This window comes from Solanum dulcamara, chromosome 3 (assembly GCF_947179165.1).
Source record: "Solanum dulcamara chromosome 3, daSolDulc1.2, whole genome shotgun sequence".
NCBI lineage: Eukaryota > Viridiplantae > Streptophyta > Magnoliopsida > Solanales > Solanaceae > Solanum > Solanum dulcamara.
In genome coordinates this window covers 70,906,414-70,928,894 of record NC_077239.1, presented here as the reverse complement: position 1 = coordinate 70,928,894, position 22,481 = coordinate 70,906,414, and the positions used below count along the sequence as shown (strand labels likewise).

Sequence of the window (22,481 nt, the reverse complement as noted above, 5' to 3'; positions counted from 1 at the left end):
ACTTAAGCTTGTAGTTAGGTGTTCACTCCGTAAAAAGCTACAAGTTCTGTGGCCGTAATTTATTGATTACAATTTAATTATTTAAAATTAATTATAAATTAAAATTTATTTAACAGAATTTTAATTAAATAATTTGAATAATTTTTTTAGTCATCTATTGGTTATAATTTAATTATTTTAAAATTAATTATAAATCAAAATTTATTTAACAGAATTTTAATTACTGAAGAGGGCTTTAAAATGCCCTCAAACTATTGAAAATGATATAAAAATGTCTCTCATGCCCTTTTCCATTAAAAAAAAATCATTTTTGGACCTAAAAATAGATGTCAGAGACATTTTAGGCCTATTTCCAATAACTCAATGACATTTTAGGTCATTTTCCGAAGAATGAATTATAGTCCATCATGGCCTAAAAAAGAAGTAGTCCTCCCCCAAGGAATTTAGTAATAATAATTACAAACAAACAAAAATAAACTTTTACCTACCTAAGCTTCTGCACTTTTGCTTATTTGATAATTCGAATATATAATCTTAAAATTAAAATTGAAGATGAAGGATGTTTGCCATCTTGATAATCCCCCTTTAGATTTTTTTTTAATTCTTATTCAATTCATAAATTATTAAAATGAGTTAGAATTAGCTGAATTCTTGGAAAGATGAAATCTCTTTCCTAGTGTGAGCTCGAATAGGATAAGCAAAATAATTCTTCACCCAACAAAACTCTAGCTATTGACGAAGTTTCTTTGACTACAGAACCATGCATGTTTGTTGGAGCGAATTGGATGATCGGGCTGCCCAACTGTTTGGCCATAGGATTTGAAAGTGTGATTTCAAATTTTGATTTTAAATTAATGTTTATTTATGAAATTTGGACAAAATTTCAACTTCAACTTTAAATCATGCTTTCAAATCTCAATTTCTCCAAAAGGTAGGATTTTCATATTGTGATTTCAACTTTTTAAAAATATAAAATTTGACTTATATTTTACCCAAAATGAACTCATAATTTTAAATTTTATAAAAACCCATGCTCGACATGGAGAATTGTCCGCACCATGTGGAAGAAATTTATAAAGAACATCTAGTTACTTGATTTATTGGACCGGTGAATCTTTGTAAAATTTATGTATTTGAAAATTTGTAATGTGATTAATTAATTTGACGTTTTAAAATTTTCCAAAACTTGTTTATTAATTATGATTTGTTCATTTTGTAAAAATGTAAAGTGTTTGAGAAGTTCTAATAGTTTCACAAATTATGAGTTTTTATGTTTATAAAAGAGTACAACTTAAGAAATTCAATTTACATGTTCGAATAAAATTTGAACTTCAAATTATATTAGTTACTACTATTCTTTTTATTTGTATACATCAAACTACTAGTATAAAAATACTATAAATATTTTCTATCACTTGATTGAAAAAAGGACTAAGATTTTCGAGTTTATAGGGTATTGACTATTGTCCTTGAGAAAAACTATTCACGTCTAATATTTATATGTATCAATTTAATGAACAAATATAATATCATGTTTTCATTGTTATTTGGGAAACTTACATAAATATACTATATTAAAAAATATTTATTATTTATTACAATAATATTTTTTTTCACTAGACACTTATAATACATTTATAATATAGTTTTAATACATATTATCGAGAATAATTAATAAAACACATATAATACAAATTTTATTCACGGATAATATATTTATCGCACACTTTAATACACTTATAATATATTGTTTCAATTTCTTACCAAACAAGAATAATATATTTTTAATTACTTATAATACATTTATATTGCATGCATAACTCACTATTAATACATGACAGATTTATCATAATATTGTTATGTATTGCTATAGATGATAATAAATAAAAAGTATCGCTAAAATTAATAATTATTTATTAAAAAGTGCACACCCAAATAATTTTACCTTGTTATTTTTAGATCACAATTAATTAATACACATTTTAACTCAGTTTATCTCATATATAATCATAACAAATTAATATTTTTTTAATATAAATATTGAGTGCAAATAAATTATATCCCACCTCTCCCCCAGCCAAAATAAAGCACCAGAGGAGTCAATTGAAGGATATAATTTTAGCAATAAATAATGTAGGAAGATGGGCGGATCTACGGTTGAAGTTATCAGTTCGAAAATTCAATAGATTTGACTTAAATCTTATCTTAATAAATTTACTAATCAGTATAAATGATTTATTTAAAATCAAATAAATAAATTTAAAAAAATTAAATTTTAAATTCATATATTTAAAATTCTTGATTCGCCTAAATAATCTTCACCGGGGAAACAGTGAGTGAGTAATAGAGCCTTTTGGCAAGAGAGGGAAAAGCATTTGTACTGCGCATGCTATGTATACTTTTGGGTTTATCCTCAACTTTACACTTTCTCTGTAAGATTTACCTCCTTCAAATTATAAAAAGTTCAACTTCCAATTTGGTAAATATTTATTATATTTTTTGGTTTCCCACCGTCTGAAGTCCCGACTAAATTCGGATTGCACACTGTGGGATTCATTCAGAGGTGGTGCTTCCAACAAAATTTCTCCATATTCAAGACTCAAACCAATTTAATACATGATCAGCTCTATTTGCTGGTTGCAGATAAATCCTTAATGCTTTCTTTAATAGTATAATTACACTGCATAAATAAGTTAAGTTTTTTTTATAGGTATATATACTATATGTGTGAAATCTCATTAGTTTCTTTATGTGTTTATTTTCATATATTTTAAATTTTCTTAGTGAAAGCTCTGACTTCGTCGCCCGCATCCCTTCAAAGTATCGAACGACCAATAAACTGAACCGAAAAAATGTTATTGGTTTGTTGCTATTGGATTATTGGGTTAATGATTTTTTCATGATTTTATTAAAAAAATTTGAGTTATCGGTTCGATTTTGATTTTTTAGTATGAGTTATTGGTTAAACCGATAACCCATTAAGACTATAGTAATTTACTACTTTAAGCCTACATAAATTTAAATATTAATATTCGTACCTTATTGGTTACTATATTTATCCTTTAGCCTTAATTCACATTATTGTTCTAGTTTCTTTTCATGTTAGTTACTCTTATTTCTATTTTACGAGCATTATGTAAAGTTATATTATTGTCGTATCGTGTCAAATTGTCGAAAAAGTCATATATTTATTTTATGAGTATTTTCTTATTGGTTAAATCAAAAATTAAACTGTTAAACACCAATAATCGATAGACCAAAAACGTATAAAAATATCTTATTAATTTAGCGTATTTAAAAACTAAAAATCGATAAATCAAACTGATAATACATCAAAGTGAATAGACTGATGCACATCCCTCCCTACCTCAAAGAAGAGAAAAAGATTCACCCCAATCTATAGTCTAAGAGAGAGGAGAGCCTAAAATGGTGAAAGTATACGCAAGTTGTGGGAATTGGGAAATTGTTGAGATGGAATTGCGGACCCCTCTCTTTTGAGTTGAGGGAATTATTGTAAATTTTCCTATTTCCCATGCATTACTCTTTTTGTTTAAAGTAGAACTCCCATGCAGCTCTCTGTTATGAGATACAAGTATAAGCAATTTCACAGCTACAACTACAATTATATACCACAAAAAAATTACAAAAAAAAATTAAAAAAAATAGTGACCCTTTTCTAAAGGGTGTAAAAACCTGCATATAAGCGTGAGTATAAAAGGTCACTTAGTGTGTAACAGTGGTGGTCCTTAAATTAGTGGTAGAAACAAAGAAGAAAAGATAAAGAAAAGAAGGTTAAAAACTAAAGATAGAGATAGAATTATATTTGTTGAATTAAAAAGAAGAGAACAAACCATGTCAACGGTTCTCATAAAGATGATATCTTCACAAAACTCTTTGTGGGCACATTAATTCCATTAAGGTTACTTTTTATTTTTTCATTCACTCTTTTTCTTTATTTTTGTGCAGCACACACTATTTTATTTACCTCCTCAATTCTGACAAGAAAATTATTACGTTTTCTATGACCACAAAATTAAACAATAACTTGGAAATCATGCCAGCAAAAGATCCAAAAAAACTTTGGCCTCTTTTCCCTTTTTCCTTTCGCAATGGTGGCTTTATTTTCTCATAGTAATAACAAGATCAAAAGAGAGATAGATTTTAGTTTAAGCTTAAACTAGTATTACAACCAACTGATTTGATGACAACACTAACAGACGTATTTTAAGTCTACTGATGGTTGATGCCATATAGAAGAGGAGAAGACAAGCTGTGCAATGCAAGTCGAAGCAAACTTAGTCGTTTTGGGGCAGATCTTTTGTCCCAAAATATTAGTGGAATCTAATGTTGTAGCAAGTGCCTCGTCGAATTTTCTCTCTTTCTATATTCGACTCAAAGACTCCAGGAATATTCTCTAATTTTTTTCCCTAAGTGCATCATCTCTGTTCAAAAGACTGGAATTCACCTGAAACATGGCAAGAACTTGATGCTTTAATGAGGATTAAACGTAGAATTAAAAAATCTCAACACTTGATGATAAAGAGAAAACATGAATGTCACAAAAGAAAAGATGAAAGAATCACATTCCAAACAGATAGTCTCGACAAAAGTATATTCAGCATCCAAAGATAAAGTGGGCCTTAAGGAATTTATAAAGTTGTGATAGGGTAATTATGGTATATACAAGCTTTTAGAAAGTTACATAAGTTGCAGGTCTAAGGTACATTATATACCATTTGCCTACTAAAAAAGATACTCTCTTTTTTTTATCTTTAAACATTTACCTTTTATTCCTTTCCTCCTTACAAACCCAATAATTATCATGCTTTAGTTGAACTTCGAATCCCCATGCAATGCAAGTGCTTCTTTACTTGAGAAGCTTCAAGTACCATGCAAAAGGTAAAGGTCTATGACACATGTTTCTAAAGAAGAAAAAATCAAGGCGCACATATACATGGCTAATTCCAACTTGGTCTTTCGTAGCGCGGAATCTGCATGATCCATAACTTTATTTTGTCTTACTGCTAAAGAAATATGGAGAACAAAATAACATGGGCTAAAAGAACTATATCATCAGCACACATATTTACTAAAAAGCTCTAGATAATCATAGTGAGCCCTATTTCGAATCTCACATAAATTTGAGAAAAAATGACAAGAATGATTTCTAATAAAGTATTGCCCTTATCTATAATGAAAAAGAATATTTAAGGTCATTATTATCTATAAAGAAATCAGTAATTTGAAGCTTGTTAACTCACTGACACAAGCGAATTGGTAATTAGCTACCTTCAAGCCAACCCCACGCAAAAAAGATACTAATTACAATCAACTAGAACGGAAAGAAAAAGCAAAAACTGTCATATCAAGAATCTCCTTAAACAAAATTTGCTTCTAAACAACGCAACTCCCAAATACAAAATATTATAGGTATTATACAAGATAAACAGAAACAATTCTCAACTTCAATGTGAAATTATGTCACAGAATCTACAAAAACACGCAATAAAATGGCAGCTAAATTTAGTGGGGACCTCAGTAATATAGGGTTACAACAGCGTCTTATGTGCAGTACCAAATGAAGAGAAAAACAGTGGAGAGGGAGAAGTTGGTCATCCAAATCAAATACCAAACGAAGGAAAAGTTGGAGAGGAGAAGTCGGTCATCCAATTCAAAGACCATATTCTTATTGAAGTGCCAGTTGGTATCTATTTGGTTTGTTGCTTTGGCCCATCAGGATTATTTCCCAGGTACTGATCGAGCACATTCTCAAATGCCTGTAATGTCATGATAAGCAAGGCTAAGTTATTGTAGTCTTCCGCATGCTACAGTGACTAACAAAGAGAACTCAAATCAAGAAAATCCAGCCTTAACAGTTGTCATTGACATCACATACTATACACAAGTAAGACAAAAATGAAGTTGACGCTAGGAAAAAGAGACATTTTGCTTCATGCAGTATGTACAGGTGCATAAATAAATATCACACGCATGAATAGAACCAAATCAATAAAACTTAGGAGCCTGCAGTTTAACTGATCTAAATCAGAGAATGATATCTGTTAAAAGACTAGAGATTACTCAAAAGAACCCTAGCACAACCCTCCTTGAGCACTTGCTCAAAATAACAAAAAAGTATGACATTTTGGCCCAGAGATTAAGTAGACTGATCATCTGTCAAATGTTTCTACCACCAGTTAAACAATGATATTCATATCACCATTAGAGAAAAAGCAGCATACAAAAGGATAAATATAAATTCCATTCCTTCACCAGGAAAGACAGATACCAGCTTAATAATCAAAGTGACAGTCTGCATGTAAAGTTGAACGTCTTCTCAAAAAAATGTAAGAGTTGAATATCAGATAAGTAGCACATAACCATAAGGATTTAATAGTCGCACCTGACGAGCAAATAATTCCTTGCCATTCAGAAGTACATCCATAGCCGCAGACTGGTCATCAAACACGCCATAAAAGATCTGGTAGAATTGGTTCCTGTGTACATCATAGTTAACGGGGATATTAAAAGCAATAGAAATTTTCTAGTCCATAGCAATGCATGTGGATGAAACGTACTGGTCTTCTCCTGATATTAGCTGATCCATCTCTTCAAATTTTCGAGTGAGGATTTCCGATCCAACAGGAGTGAGTGCATGCAATACTAAAGCCTCTAATGTTCTTGGAAAATTGTTCTGGAAATGAGAAGTTAACTTCATTAAAGCAATGAAAGGGGAAAAGGAAACTACCACAGGAGAGCTGAAGGGATTGGGATGAATAACGCATTGAGAAACCCTTAATAAAACAACAGCTGACTAGAAAAAACAAAGTGGTCTCAGGGAAAAAGGAGCAAGATAAAAACAAACCATGAGAAAACAAATCGCATAATCCAAAAGTTTGTCCAACCTCCCAGATGCTAAAGCATTTGAGGGATAAGGCCTCACTCACTCAAGTATTGGTACGAAATATTTGTCCAATATAGCTAAAGAAAGATTCTACCAATTTTGATTTTAATACACTGGGGATTCCACCCTACAAATGTGGGAACTTTAGGACCAAACCCATAGAAAAATTATGAACAGGATGCAGAAACATTTAAGCTTGCAAAACTGTCAACAATAGAACTTAAATTATAGCATTAGATACAATTGCATGCTAATGAAATAGGTTGAATCACAATTTATCAGGAAAAGTAGTATAAATCAAATAACCAATAATCATACATTATTCAATAAGATGTTTTTACTTTTACAAGCCTCCCCCAATTTTCAACCCCAAAGAAACAACAGCATCTTAACCTTTTTGTCTTGCACAGTTGGACTATAGTGTATTCATCTCCTTTGGTAATTAAAAGATGCAGAGAAAACATAAATAAAGTCAGGCCGAAAGGAAAGAGAAGAAGCTAAGAATAATAATTGGACCCAAGATAACCAAGATTCATCAAAACTATAATGAACTCACTGCCATTGCAAGAAAGACACTGTGGATTCTAAGTGGATGAAGAGTCAAAATAAGATTAGCAACTGGATCATCGTTGGTGCTACATGAGTCCTCTTTTCTTTTGTTTGTCTCATCGTTCTCCCCAGCAGATGAATTATTTGTAGATTCCGTCAGCTTGCTTGGATTGAGACGGTCATGAACCAATGAAATAAGTTCATTCAGAGACTGTGATGCACATGGCTCCAAATCTTGCAGCGTCACTTTCGAGTAAACTTCATCTTTTGAACTTCTGTTGCCACAATTCGTGCTGATTCCCTGGTGTCCATGATCTACTGAATAGAAGAAAGTACTCAGAACACATGACTGGCATACATGCATCAAAAGGGTTTCTCCTATATAGGTATTAAAGAAGACCCAAAATTGAAAACTGTGTATTAGTGAATACTCAAAACAGGCAAACAGAGAAAATGATTTACCTCTATATGCATTATTAGGCTGGGAAGTAGTGCAAGTCATAGTCTTATCCATACTACTTGAAGGAGAATGCAGCATCTTATTCTGCCCTGGTCACCAAAGAGGGAGAGATGAAAATAATCGCGTATATACTTATTATCCAACAATATGGTAAATCCATCTTTTGCATTAATGCTTAAAAACTCAGTCCAATCAAAAGTACAACCAAAGTTTTTGCTAAGAAAGCCGCCTATGATAATATTACATCGATTGTTTTGAAGTTGAAAGAACTGCTTTCTTTAATCCATCTTATTGTAGTCTTTATCAGCCTCTAGCATCACCAACTGCATTCAAATGTTACCAAACAGTTCTTCCTCACTAGAAAATTTCCTGGTGTTTGTTAGATTCCCATATTACTAGAAGATATTGGTTGTAATCTCTTTATAGGATTTGAGAAGTTCTCATCTCATGAACTAACTTTTGCGGTTGTGTTAGGCAGGAGTATTAACATGGTCTCAGAGTCGGTCATCCCACATGTTTGGTTAGCAAATGTTGAGCTCCATGTTATGTCATACATGCTCCAGATGTTTGACCCCACGCGTGCGATGGGCTAATACAGTCCTACACTGTTCAGGGTATTGGTTGTAATCTCTTAATATGATCTTGACCTTGCCTCATCATCTAGTTTTTTGGACTGAATTAGGCCCAATTTGAATTTTCTTAGCAACGTCAATACTCAATATACACATCTAAAGACTATTATCTGCCATGTTATCTCAAGTCACCCATCTACTATCTTATAGCAATTCATCAAAGCTTTCTTTTGCTTATCCTATCCTTCTTGCATTACCCATATCATATTTATCCAGATGGATCTTTAATGCTTGAATGTTTCTTCGAAGTCTTCAACCACCAAAATACCAAGTTCTGGCTTTATTTATTCCTTTGTTTGACCAACATCTGGTCATTGGAATTAGTGGATGAAAGGTTTTAATTTACTACTACTCAATTTCAGCCGGTTTAATCTAACAATATATGGTACTCTCCATCTCTTTTCATGGCAATCCAATCGTTGAACATGAACGTAAGTCAAACATTTTTTTTTTTTGAGAAAGGTAATGTTAAAACATATGTCAAACATAAAGAAATATGAATTCATCTAATTCGGAAATGACATAATCTCGTCGCCACCCTAGAAATGAAGTACAGAAACATCTTGACACCACTGCTTTCAAACTGATGGTCCAAATTTGCCCTTCAACTATTGACTTCTGCTTAATCATGCCCTCCGTAAGATGATGTCAATAAAAACACCATCCCCACTACAAAAGTGTCTGTTTATGCCTTTCATCTCCAACTCATCAAACAAGATCCTTGTTGTTGTTGGCATTAACTATCCTCCATGTATGTTGACACGTCAGAACACATGGATGACACATACCCAAACCCACCTACCCTAGCAAACCCAGCCCAACCAGCCTCAAATGACCCCCTCCCCCCTCCCTCCAGCAGCACCCAGCCATTTTTGACCAATTCAAACCATTCCACCAGCTCAAAATCCTCCACGTATGTTGACACGTCAGAATACATGGATGACACATACCCAAACCCCCCCCCCCTCCCTCCAGCAGCACTCAGCCATGTTTGACCAATTCAAACCATTCCACCAGCTCAAAACATCTCCAGATCAACAGATCCAGCTCCAACCACAAAATTTAGCGGACAAGACAACCCAGCTCGCACACCACAAAATTCGAGCGTCACCCAACAACGAAGAATACAGAACTCTACCAGACCTGCTCAGACTAAGATAAACCCCCCTAGCCCTCATTTGCTGCGATTGTCAAGGTGAATCTGCCTGAGAGCTCAAATCTTAAGTCGATTGAAATCAAGAAAGGAACACATGGGTAAACCCACCGTGTTTTTTGAAGCTCAGGATTACTTCATTAAGATTATTGAATATTGTAAGCTCACCCTCACCAGCAAGTTCTCAGGGGGAGAGTCAAAGATGGTGAAAATTAGGAGGCATTTCTTGAGTCAAATCCCCACTGAAGGGGACAGCAAAATAGCACATCATCTTTGAGGCCCTAATGAGAACATATATAACCAAGCAAAGGGATAACAAAAAGGAAGAAAAGAAGTAAATGGCTGACGGAAAGAAACAAGAAAATGCAGAGGAGAGATCAACTGCAATAAAAAAAAGCACAAAGGTAAAGAGGTTGCAGCCTAATTTTTATGCAAGGTAAATTTGCTACAACCTTACTAAATTTAATTAACCAAAGAATGATGTGTGTTGTGTACTGGAGTAGAGGACGTTAGTTGGCTGTAAGGGAAAATGTGGAAGGAAAGTAAGGCATTAAAAGAAACAAACTCCAACACTTGATTTCAATTGATCCCTTTTCGGAGAATTAGATGGTCTTCCTGGACTGGCCTTTTATTTGGTAGGTAACATAGACGAAGCTACCGTGAAGGTTATGAAGATAGAAATAAAGAGCAATTTGAAGAAATGACCTTTAATCTTTGTGTATTAACCCTAATCAACAGTTTGGGATTTAGAAGTGGAAAAAATCGTATTATCTACTAATAATGGTCAAATTGGCATATAAGCTAGCTGAGACACATCCTGACCCAACAGACAAAATGCCAGTGAGACAAACTGACAAAATGAGATAAATCTCCAGGCAACAAAATCAAGTCAATGCAATGTTTGATGATATGTGCCAGTTTACGTGGAGGATGGTGAATACCAACAAGGTTTCCATTAGGTGAAAGCCCAAACGGTCTATTTTTATAACAGCGAGGGTATTTTTGTCAGCCACTTCTACAGGAGTGCATAGTCAAGTGGAAGTCAATAGCTGAGGAACAAATTTGGACTTTGTCCCATATTATAAATAAATAAAAATACTTCTTTTGAAAGGTTCAAACTTGTAGATGATGTACTTCTCACAATTTAATATACTATAAATGCAAGTAAAGGTCCCATATCCGAGTCTCATCATCATCCATTATCAAAGAATTCTCATGTGCTTAGACTAAAGCAAAATAATCTGTGTCGCACGTGAAGGGACGTGATAAAGACCAATATAACTGTAACTAAAATAATAAACTTTTGAATTCACATAATTCAAAATTGATGAATAGAGATTAGGAAAACTAACCATTTCCTTATCAGTCAATCTTCAGTTTCCAACAGAAAGGTGAAAGAGCACCAATGAGCATAATATTAGTCAATTGTTCTTTGTAATAACACAAAAGAGCCAAAAATAAATTTGATCAATCTAGGAGATGAGGGGAACAAAACTTACCTTTTTAATATTCTACGCAAATAATATGCATCCATATGGTCCAACATGCCAGATATTGTCATGGACCGCCACCAAAAGTTAACAGCGATGGTTAAAACTTCGCTATCCACTTGATGAAACCTTTAATACCAACGCTAATGACTATGTATATTCAATAATTGATAAAGAAAGAGGAGAAAGCTAAAATGCTGCACCACAACTAGGTATACACATCATCCAGAATGAGTTGATAGATCTAGTGACCAACATCTAAAGACATTGTTCCTTCTCAAAAACAAAAAAAATCTGCAGACATATGGTTACGTTGGAGAGTTTCCCACAGTATATATCGCTTTCATCTCCAACAATAATGTAAAGAAAAGCCATAATACATTTCTTTTGAAGAAACAAATTCATTCTAAGATTAAAATCAAAAGCATCCACCAGTAGTCTACCAAAAATCCAGATGTAACTGTTGGAACAATTTACTGAACACACTGAAAAGCAATGAGGAACATTCAGTGCAACTTATGCTTCTGCAGGAAAGCACTCCAATAGAATTACTACTCCAGTACTTTCAAGGTTCAACCAAATAGTACTATTGATATATCAGTTTTAAATTGACAGAATAAGTAGGTACAAACTACAAATTGGAAACCTTAGAACATACAGACACACACAAATCCAAGGAAGCATTACATGACACATGTAGCTGATAAAACAGAAAGATTATCCAAAATGAGTAATCTATAATTGGAGCATACATAACATAAGTTATAGTGAGGTGAATTGTGTCAGAATTGTATTTTTCTGTACTAAAAATCCAAAAGTCCCAATTTTGGCCTCAGAACTTATGACATGGATTTACCTAGATGAACATTTCCTTCCATAGACCAGTTAAGACCATATAGCATGAAACACTTTTTTAATGATATAATCCATAGAGAAATGCAGGCTTACAATATACAAAGAGAAGGGAAAGACAAAACAAACATATCATGCGTATGTAAGCAAGTAACAAGACGGTAATATCTTACCATCCTTCAGGAATGAACAGGGCATCACCAGCATGAAGAACAACCTTTTGCGAAAAGCCATTTAGGAATGCCGCCCTTGGATATACTGAAAGATCTGGTTCTTCTAAAGTAACAGAGCTACAAGGAAACAAAGAAAAAAAGTTGCAAATTGGCATGTATCTGAATTATACAAGTTATGGCTAATCCAAAAATGAAAAGAGCACAAAAAGTATGTAAGATTACATATAGGAAATGAAATACCTGTGGTTTGAAGCCTCCCCATAGAGAGGTAGTGGATATAAGTAAGGAGTTGCAGAAGGTGGCCATAAAGTAACTGCCAACCAAATAAAACTTTTGAGTAAGTTTGAATAATCCAACAAATTCCGAGGAAGGCAAATATTACGGTGTAGTTGATATACAAAACAGAGAAGCGAAAAAAATAACAGTTCATTGCTAATGGATCATAACCAGATATAATGGAAACTGATAACTGTGGTAACTCCTGCTAGTAATTGTATCAAGTAGGTCAGAACAAACAGGCAGAGGCATCCTTTATTTTGGATAATTATTTGCCATAAAATCAAAACCACGTATATTAAAATTGACAGTTGTGGTAGTTCCTACTACTACTTCTGTACTTGTAACTAGCAGGTAAGACCAAATAGCCAGAGATAATCCATTATTATGGACAAGAAATAAAAGGGCCCCTTATCTTCCTTGTCTTCATTTTATCTTTGAAACTACAATCTGTGACTCCCATAATCAAAGGTAGCACAGAATATTCCACCAAGAAGTAAACTGACATAGATAATGTTTTCCTTACCAATCATCAACACTCAGGAAAGAGACAAAGAAACAAAGAGAGACAGAGAGACTCAGAGACAGACAGACAGAAAAGTAAACAGAGTACTCAGAACAATGTACAACTTTCTATCTATCTGGTGTTTTTTGGTCCCTCGAAATGTACAGAGCTGGAATTGCTCCCACAAGAGAGAATACCATAGCATGAGAATGAACCTTTTTACCTGTAAAATACAGAAATATCTAACCTTCCTTGCATCCAGAGACTATACATAAGAGGTTGTGGTGTGGATCGTAGTGTGTGCTGGATCTAGCCTTCATGCTGTTCATCCACAAATTAACAGAAGACAGGCTTTTGGTCTCCAAAGGTACAGGCTGCAGGGTAGAGCTTGAAATGTCAGTTAAATAGAAATACTACACCCAGAAAGCAAGGGGTTCATTCTCACACCGTTTGAATATCTTCTCCAAGGCACTCCAGTTGCATGTGCTCCTTTTTCTCAAAATTCAGAATTGGTACCTGAACAAGAAAAGATTTTATCCAGGATTAGTTAGCTTTTCTCTAGAAAGAAAGCAGTGAGACTACTTAGTCATCATCACGGTAAGATATTAAAAGAACGCAAGCCATGGTCAATGCCAGCAACAAGTGTTGATTTACTGAAATGTTGGAATTAGAATGATGGAGGCAGTTAGTCAGAAAAATTGGTGGAAACTTGTCCCTGCTTGCATATGGTGGACCATTTGGATGGAGAGGAATTACAGAGCTTTTGAAGACAAATACAATTGTGTGAGAAAATCAAGATGAATTGTATATTTATTTTTGGTGTAAAGAAAATGTTGAGGAGGCTGAAACACTAGTTGATATGATAGGATCCTTGTGAAGCAATAGCCTAAGCTTGGTTGGGATTTTGTACAGTCATTTTGCACTGTTAGATATATATATATATATATATATAGTCATTACCAGTTTCAAAAAAAAAAAGGCATGCGCTGGTTCCAGTATCCTATCGTCAACCAAATTGTCACCTGTGCTAAATAAAATTGCTGAGGAACTTCTCCAAAAAGTAAATCAGTTTGCTCAGTGTCAGATACTGCAAGACTATGCTTCTGAGATTCCAAAAAATCATCTTGCCTTCCATCCCTATTTTTCAATAGGCCCAAGCAATATCTGATAAAGGTAGAGAAGCTCAATGGGACCTGAAGTGGAGGGAGATATAAGTTAAAGGGTCAGCTGAACCAAATCATTCAAGAGTACGAAGTCTGCATTTCATGCTCTTCAATTATCTCAAAACAAATAAGTTACCCTTTCATGGCTTCTAATATCACCATAAAAGACTGGTGCAGATCTGGACAGCATAGCTTCCACAGCTACTGAGCCTACACATTCCTACAGTAAGTATAAGTAAATGAAGTTCCAGAGAGAGCATATCAGTCATTATTGTGTAAGAAATATATGTGGAGTACAAAAATTTCATAAATACTATACTTTTCATTAACATGATTGCGTTTTACTGTCCTGTACCAAAACTGTGTGAGCATGGAATCCAGTTAAAGTTATAAAAAATGTTATATGAAAGCTTTAAACCCTATCAGATAATTGTAAGTGTCACTGGAGTCTGCTTCATGAATCTCCAACGCAAAAAGATTATTTCAAGTTATTGCCTTTTTTCATTTTTTCCTCTTTTTTTTTTGATAATGCAGAATTTCAAGTAATTACCTTTCAGGACAACAAAATGTGTTTAAGAGCATCCCTTCTTCCAACTTATTGTACATTTGAGGCATCTACCACATCCAAACAGAATATTGCAGAAGAGAATGAAAGACTTTATGCACCTGAGGGTGTGACCTAGTGGTCAATGAAGTGGGTTGAGAACCATGACATCTCAAGTTCAATTCCTAGCAGAGACAAAAAACATTGGGTGGTTTCTCTAGTACATGTGTTAATGAGAGGTAGCAGGTTACCCGTGGAATATTCTAGGTGTCCGCAGGTTGGCCCAAATACCACAGTTATAAAAAAAAAGGACTTTCTTCTATAAAAAAAAGAGAATGAAAGACTTTATATTCACTAGGTAGAGCAATCAAACTACAAGGACACAAGGACGAGACCGGGCTAGATGACTCTGTATCGTCCCCGTCGTCCTAACCATAGGATTCGGGATAGACTGTTGACAGCTCAGAGTCGACAGAAGAGTTAAGCAGATAGGAGGGTTCGAGCCCTAGAGTTTATGGAGGGCGATCATGTTTGGCTCATAGTGTCACCCATGAAGGGTGAAATGCGATTTGGAAAGAAAGGCAAGCTTAGCCCTCGATTCATTGGCCCATTTGAGATTTTGGGGCGAGTTGGAGAGGTGGCCTATAAGTTGGCCTTGTCACCTAGTTTGTCAGCTGTACATCCTGTTTTTCATGTCTCCATGCTTCGAAAGTATGTTTCAGTTGAGTCTCATGTGCTTTCTCTTGATTTAGTGGTGTTGGGTCTAGACTTATCATTTGAGAGGGAGCCTATAGCTATTTTGGATAGGCAGGTTCAAAAGCTTAGAACCAAAGAGATTGCTTCAGTGAAAGTGCAGCAGAAGCATCGTTCAATTGGAGAGGCGACTTGGGAGACAGAGTCCGACATGCGTGCCAGATTTCATCAGCTTTTCGAAGACTTTATGTTCGAGGACAAACATGATTTTTAGTGGTGGATAATATAATGATTTGAAAGGTCATTTTTTGGAAATTTATGTAAAATTACCGTTTTACCCCTCCTGATAGTTGTCCCAAGTCATTTCTGATCGGTCAGTGAAGTTGGTTTGGGAATTTTGAACTATTTGTGTAGCTATAGTTAATTAATTGGTGGGTAATTTTTACATAATTAATTTAGTTGATAACAATGGGTCAAGTTTGAAATTTATTTACGACCCTATACCATTTGGCCCATATAAATTATAACAAGCTAGTAGGATTTGTCACTTTTAGTACATAATTAAATTAGAAAAGAAAAAAGAGGAGGTAAAAACTAACTTGTGCGTGCGGCATTGAACACAAAACAAAGAGGAACGAAGTGCTCCACGTAAGAAATTTCAATAGCTTTCAATTTTGTGTGTGCATACATCTATTGCTACATATATAAGTAATACTATTATATTATAATTGGATTGGGAATGGAAAAAGAAATAGAAATTGGCTTTTGGGGTTATATTTGGATATAGGATGTACGCATTAGGGACTTTGCAAAGAGATCGTTGTTTATGTGAGTTAATGTACTGATTTCTTTCTTCTCCAGATCCTTTGTATAATTATCTCTTTATGGTTCAAGTTTTGAATATATTGGTATATGAAATTAAATATTAGGTGTATTGTATTATATGAATACACCCTTAGATTTATGATATTGGGGAAATTGGAACTTAATCCTAGGCTTGAAATTTGGAAAATATGAGAGTTGACATATTAATTGGCATCAAGATTAGGAACTTGATTATAGATTTGGGTGAGTTGTTGAGTGTAGGCTAGAAAAACAGTTATATGGGTGTTGTTAGTTTCGAAATCTTATTGTGATTATTTATTTGAATAGATCGCATTGATTTGGAAGCCCAACGAAAGGGGAAAGCTAAAGTCCCTGAGTGATTGTTCGATTATTTGAGGCAAATGGATTTCTCGACCTTTGTTAGGTGTATAGAATCTCGTACTTCCTTGTTGTATGTGTTGGAGAGTAATGCGACTTTGGTGATGGGTTGACTTGTTCATTATTGAATAATCATAATGATGAAAACGAGGTAATAAAAGGCAACTTGATTATATATTGATGTGTGATGTGCTGAGAATGATTTGAAAGGTTTATTGATTCATTGTTGATGTTGTATCACGATTGTGTTGTCGTGAATTGTGCATTGTTGTGGAAATGGTCATCTCCTCATTATTTGTGTGAACATGCCTATTTGTATTGGTTCTGAAACAAGGTTGTGACAAGTGTTATGTGAATTGAGGAAGAATAAGAATTAAAGAGGATGAACCACTTCAAGGGGCGTGTTGCGCGCTGCAACGATTATATTAATTCGAGGGTCGTGGCGTACGCCGCGACAAATGCATGGACTGATAAGTCTCCCATGGGTCCCAGACTGAGAGCAGGTATGTATCACTAGGTCAGACATGCATCACTATACTTGACATCGCATTTCATCGCATTGCATATCTTTATCATTTGTGAACTTGTAAGTGCCTTTCTGTAGAACTTGTGATTGATGAACTTGATCCCGTGTGTTGTTGATCTGTAATTGTTGGAGTCTTTTTATTGAGCTATGTGCTATGTAAGTTGTGAACTATTAGATTGGGATGATTTTATGCAGGTTGTAGTTGTAGAAGTTCGGTTGGGTGATAGGAGTATTTGTATTCTATATTACTTGACTTTGTGTTTAGGAGTTCGTTTGTTGAGTACTGTGTTGTTTGGTTCTCACCCCTTGCTTCTACATTTGTGTAGGTTATGAGCCCGGATCTTCGTGATACTCTCTCTTCCCTTCTTGTCTAAGGCTTCCTGTGGAGATTGGTAAGGTAGTTGTTTGTCATCTTAGTGGACCCTCTTTCACCTATTTATGATCTTGTTCTACTTTAGAGACAACATCATTTCAAACATGTGTTTTTCTTACAAATCTATTGTAATACATTAGAGGCTTGTGCACGTGATAACCAGGCTTTGGGGGTTTAATTAAGTTGATTGTGTTATCTGCGTTATTCTATGTTGTTAAACTTTCATTCTTGTTTTACTTCCGCATGTTATCGTTAAATTTGGATTTTAGGCTGACTTGTCTAGTGGGATAAGACGAGTGTCATCACGTCCATATTTGGGTCGTGACAGAAAATGCCTTTAAAGTCTATCTCTTTACTTCTAATCACTACTCTAATAGAATATTGTTCTTATTTAAATTTGCTCCAACAATTCTTGCATAATTAACCATGGATATGGTCAACTTAAGCATTTAAGGTTCCTATCTACAAGAACCTGACGGAGAGGAAGTAAATATATGTCAGCATGTTCATGTGTAAAGAGGCTAGTGAAGAGGTTTCCACCTCCCGGAGCACTGTAGCTTTGCAAGTAAACTTTGGTAAGGTAGTTGTTTGTCATCTTAGTGGACCCTCTTTCACCTATTTATGATCTTGTTCTACTTTAGAGACAACATCATTTCAAACATGTGTTTTTCTTACAAATCTATTGTAATACATTAGAGGCTTGTGCACGTGATAACCAGGCTTTGGGGGTTTAATTAAGTTGATTGTGTTATCTGCGTTATTCTATGTTGTTAAACTTTCATTCTTGTTTTACTTCCGCATGTTATCGTTAAATTTGGATTTTAGGTTGACTTGTCTAGTGGGATAAGACGAGTGTCATCACGTCCATATTTGGGTCGTGACAGAAAATGCCTTTAAAGTCTATCTCTTTACTTCTAATCACTACTCTAATAGAATATTGTTCTTATTTAAATTTGCTCCAACAATTCTTGCATAATTAACCATGGATATGGTCAACTTAAGCATTTAAGGTTCCTATCTGCAAGAACCTGACGGAGAGGAAGTAAATATATGTCAGCATGTTCATGTGTAAAGAGGCTAGTGAAGAGGTTTCCACCTCCCGGAGCACTGTAGCTTTGCAAGTAAACTTTGGTAAGGTAGTTGTTTGTCATCTTAGTGGACCCTCTTTCACCTATTTATGATCTTGTTCTACTTTAGAGACAACATCATTTCAAACATGTGTTTTTCTTACAAATCTATTGTAATACATTAGAGGCTTGTGCACGTGATAACCAGGCTTTGGGGGTTTAATTAAGTTGATTGTGTTATCTGCGTTATTCTATGTTGTTAAACTTTCATTCTTGTTTTACTTCCGCATGTTATCGTTAAATTTGGATTTTAGGCTGACTTGTCTAGTGGGATAAGACGAGTGTCATCACGTCCATATTTGGGTCGTGACAGAAAATGCCTTTAAAGTCTATCTCTTTACTTCTAATCACTACTCTAATAGAATATTGTTCTTATTTAAATTTGCTCCAACAATTCTTGCATAATTAACCATGGATATGGTCAACTTAAGCATTTAAGGTTTCTATCTGCAAGAACCTGACGGAGAGGAAGTAAATATATGTCAGCATGTTCATGTGTAAAGAGGCTAGTGAAGAGGTTTCCACCTCCCGGAGCACTGTAGCTTTGCAAGTAAACTGTGGGAAGTGCCTATCAGCTGGTGGGAATCAGCTCCCAACTTTTGGAAGTGTTACAAGTGTCAAGGAACCAAACCGAACAGAAACAGATCAAGGAGGGTTATTGGACATGCTATCTTTTAAACGGCAGGAACCGAACTGAGAGCACAGGAGAAGGGTGGTGTTCAATGACAGGAAAATTTGTGTGAACAGATAAAATCAGTTTTTTATTCCTTTGGCTAGTTTAGCAGCACGAGGCAAGTCTCAACCTGTATATAGATTTGATGGGCTTCATAGAATCCTTCAATAGTCCTGGCATCACCTCAAGTAAGTATAGTCTTGGGAAGATCTGCAATTTTCTCATTCAGATTTGACATATTCCAAGTTTTCCTCCTTTACATATATGTGAGTCTTTTGCTTGGTGTAACTTCATGTTATAGATATAAATCTGATATAATTTCATTATCACGGCCTTTAGACAGAGTTGAGGAGGGGGAGACGATATGCTAGGTTTCTGCAATACGAATTTTGTGTAGGTCTTTGAGAATATAACTTAAAATTATCAATTTTAAGAAAATTAATTAGATTTCAATCCGATCACTTGTTTCTGGACACTCATGCTCTCGAGCTTCTCTAAATGAGAGAGGAATCAGTTCATTATTCTACTAAGCAAACAGACAGGTTCCCCGTACTTCAACTTTAGTTCATTTGTAAGAGAAAGAGATAGCTTGAGAGAAGTTCAAAGTTATTTGAGAAGGTTACATTGTATATGGATATTACGAACAAGGCAGATACTTCTCCTTTGGTGATCTATTTTTTTAGTTTTTCAGTTATTAGTTATTGGTTTCGTACAACAAGGCCAAATGCAAAAAGCTACTAACTGATTTCACTTGCATAAACAATAGATCAAACGATAAAAGAAATTGATGTTTTCTCAATTCATATTATGACTTGAATACTTAATTTGTGGCAAACAATTTTAGTTTCAATGATTTACAATTATATGCAAATTTTGGACCTCAACGCTGGCAGTAAGAAATTGTGTAAATTCCAACAGTCCTCCTCATTTTCTTTTTGTTTCTAATTATCATATTTTTTGTAGTTAGCTTAATAATTTGAACAGAGTCAGTTAATAGCATAATTGCAAAGCAACGAAACGAGGGAAAAGAAAAACACCTGCAAGTAGATTAGGCCACCGTCCGACGGATTCCATTTTGAGAAAGCCTTCCAATTCTTTATGCATCCCTTGATGACCTAAACCAAAGAGAAAGAAAAAAAATAATGTTGAGCAAACCAGGACCAACAAATATATGTGTTTATATAGTGCGATATGCAAATTTTCTAAGTTAGAGAAGTCACCGCTGGAACGTTTTTAGGTTCAATTTGAGAAGAGAATATCTCCGGCGACGGAATCTCGGTGAACGTATGAATTCGCAAATTTTCTTCCACCATTGTTCCACTGGTGCTCTGCTCTTTCAACAGGAAATACTCGCTGCTTGTTGTTTATTTATGAAGCCCAACAGCGTTGCATTTTGTGAAAATTACGGCCCAAGACCGCTCGGCCATCTAGTAAGTTGAGAAAATTGAGTTCGAGGTGACAAATAATTTTTCAATTAAAATAAATTGACAATTTTGATTGGTCGAAGTCAAATTTTATATTAATTAGAGATTAAGTTAAATAGGGGTAACATGTATTTTTAAAACTTTTGAAACTTTAATAAAATACAAAAGGTATCCACCCCTTTTCTATTTCAAATTTATTTTCTCTTTCTTCTTTTTAGAAATTCTCCTTCTGCATCTTTTTTTCTTAAGAAGAAAACTGAGAAAATTTCTCAACTTCTTCTTCGTCTCTACTTCTTCTCCATTTTTTTCTTCTTCGTTGTCGTCCTCTTCTTCGTTCTCGTCATCTTGCTTCTCTCATTGTTAGGGTTTCAAAACTCTTCAAAGGTAAAATTCTTTTTCTTTTTCTCATAGTTAGGGTTTTAATTTTTTTGGTGAAAATAATGACTTAAATTAAAGGAGACGAAAATATATATAGATTTCACAAATTTTGTTGTTGCATGCCCTAGTAAATATGTTTTGAGGTTATTTTTATTGTGGTGTATTTTTAAATATATTATTGTTCTTTAATTTTTTGTCGTTGTACCCTCTATGAGAAAATATGTTGTTCTTGTAGGTGTTTTGCTCTTTGAGAGAAAAATTATGTTCTTGTAATTGATGTTGGTGGTTGATTCCTCAAATCTTGCTATGAATAAATGAAAAGGTTGCTAAAGTACTTACAGAACTCCTAAAGTACTTACAACAACTGCTTAATTTTCTCTAAAAGTTTAGTGAATCAGTTTCTGAAGTTTCTATAGTAGCTCTTTTGTAGAAGTTTTAGCAATTGTTTCACTCAACTGTAGTAAATTAAAATGAAGAAGAACATGAATTTTTTGAGTTGTTCATGATGTGTTCTTAATATGTTGTTCTTTGTTGTTGTTGTATTCTTTGTGAGAAAAAAATATTCTCTTGTAGTTGGTGTTTGATGTTTGGTTGACATTCTAGTATTGAGCTTGAAAAATGTGCATATGTTGTAACAACCTTAGAACTTTTTGTGAATAGATGAAACAGCTATTGAAGTTGTTATAGCAGGTTTGCCTAATTGCTAAATTTGTTGCAACAACTGCTAAAATATGTATAACAACTGTTTAAGTCTATGACACAATTGTTAAAGTATTTTACATCAATTTCAGAATTTGCTGCAACAGTTGCTTAATCAACTTCAACAATTAATTCATTTTTCTTTTTATTTAAAATGATTGATTAAATTAATAAATTATTTTTATTTTATCTCAGATGTATAGATTAAATGGTTTGAACTAAAAGAAAAAAATTGTAGAAATTATATTCCTACTAGAAAATCAAAAAGAAAGTAAAGTAGTATACAAAAAGAGGTTGAAGAACAATAAAATAAAGTCATTTATGAAACACAATTGACTAATCTTGTTGAATATGTCATTACTGATCGTAACATAGTGTCAAGCCCTAGACAACTAAATCAAAATTTGGAGCAACCTACAGAAGAAGAAGAAGAATCTGGAAAAAAAAATGATTCTTTCAAAGTGTACATAATTCTGATTCTGCTGATAATTCAAAAAAAAACTAAAGATAATGGTGAGGGTACATAGGCTTCAAAAGATGCGGATGAGGACTAGGATAGAGAGAATGAAGTTAGATCAAAAAGGCATCATGATAAATCTGTACCGGAGTCTCCACCAGCCAGTCCTTCTGTCTCCAGTCCTTCAGTTGCTAGTCCTTCAACTTCTAGTCCTTTAGTTGACAGTC

General features: G+C 34.2%; 1 protein-coding gene across 3 annotated transcripts; it reads right to left on the bottom strand.

Annotated features, from left to right (window-relative positions):
• Positions 1 to 5,333: 5,333 nt before the first annotated feature.
• On the bottom strand, positions 5,334 to 20,651 carry LOC129882793 (lysine-specific demethylase JMJ31). 3 transcript variants are annotated; one of them, XM_055957238.1, is made up of 15 exons: positions 20,517 to 20,651; positions 20,334 to 20,411; positions 14,294 to 14,377; positions 14,017 to 14,187; positions 13,442 to 13,510; positions 13,242 to 13,368; positions 12,454 to 12,526; positions 12,214 to 12,330; positions 11,198 to 11,317; positions 11,051 to 11,069; positions 7,916 to 7,997; positions 7,461 to 7,771; positions 6,579 to 6,694; positions 6,404 to 6,497; positions 5,334 to 5,777 (listed from the first exon to the last, which is right to left on the bottom strand). In XM_055957238.1, exons 1-15 carry the CDS (start codon positions 20,607 to 20,609, stop codon positions 5,709 to 5,711), a joined length of 1,623 nt encoding a protein of 540 aa, XP_055813213.1. In that variant the 5' UTR covers positions 20,610 to 20,651; the 3' UTR covers positions 5,334 to 5,708. The 3 variants fall into 3 exon arrangements, with proteins under 3 accessions (XP_055813213.1, XP_055813214.1, XP_055813215.1); XM_055957239.1 differs by having other exon boundaries at positions 7,461 to 7,768; positions 20,517 to 20,650; XM_055957240.1 differs by lacking the exon at positions 20,517 to 20,651 and having other exon boundaries at positions 14,294 to 14,367; positions 20,334 to 20,401.
• Positions 20,652 to 22,481: the final 1,830 nt, after the last annotated feature.

Bases quoted from the DNA above. Each gene is read 5' to 3' on its own strand.
- LOC129882793 (XM_055957238.1), bottom strand. From the start codon at position 20,609: ATGGTGGAAGAAAATTTGCGAATTCATACGTTCACCGAGATTCCGTCG. The intron at 13,511-14,016 runs GTGACAATTTGG...TTTCTTGTTCAG, and splicing joins AGCAATTTTATTTAGCACAG to GTACCAATTCTGAATTTTGA. The intron at 12,331-12,453 runs GTATTTCATTTC...GTTTCCTTGTAG, and splicing joins GGGGAGGCTTCAAACCACAG to CTCTGTTACTTTAGAAGAAC.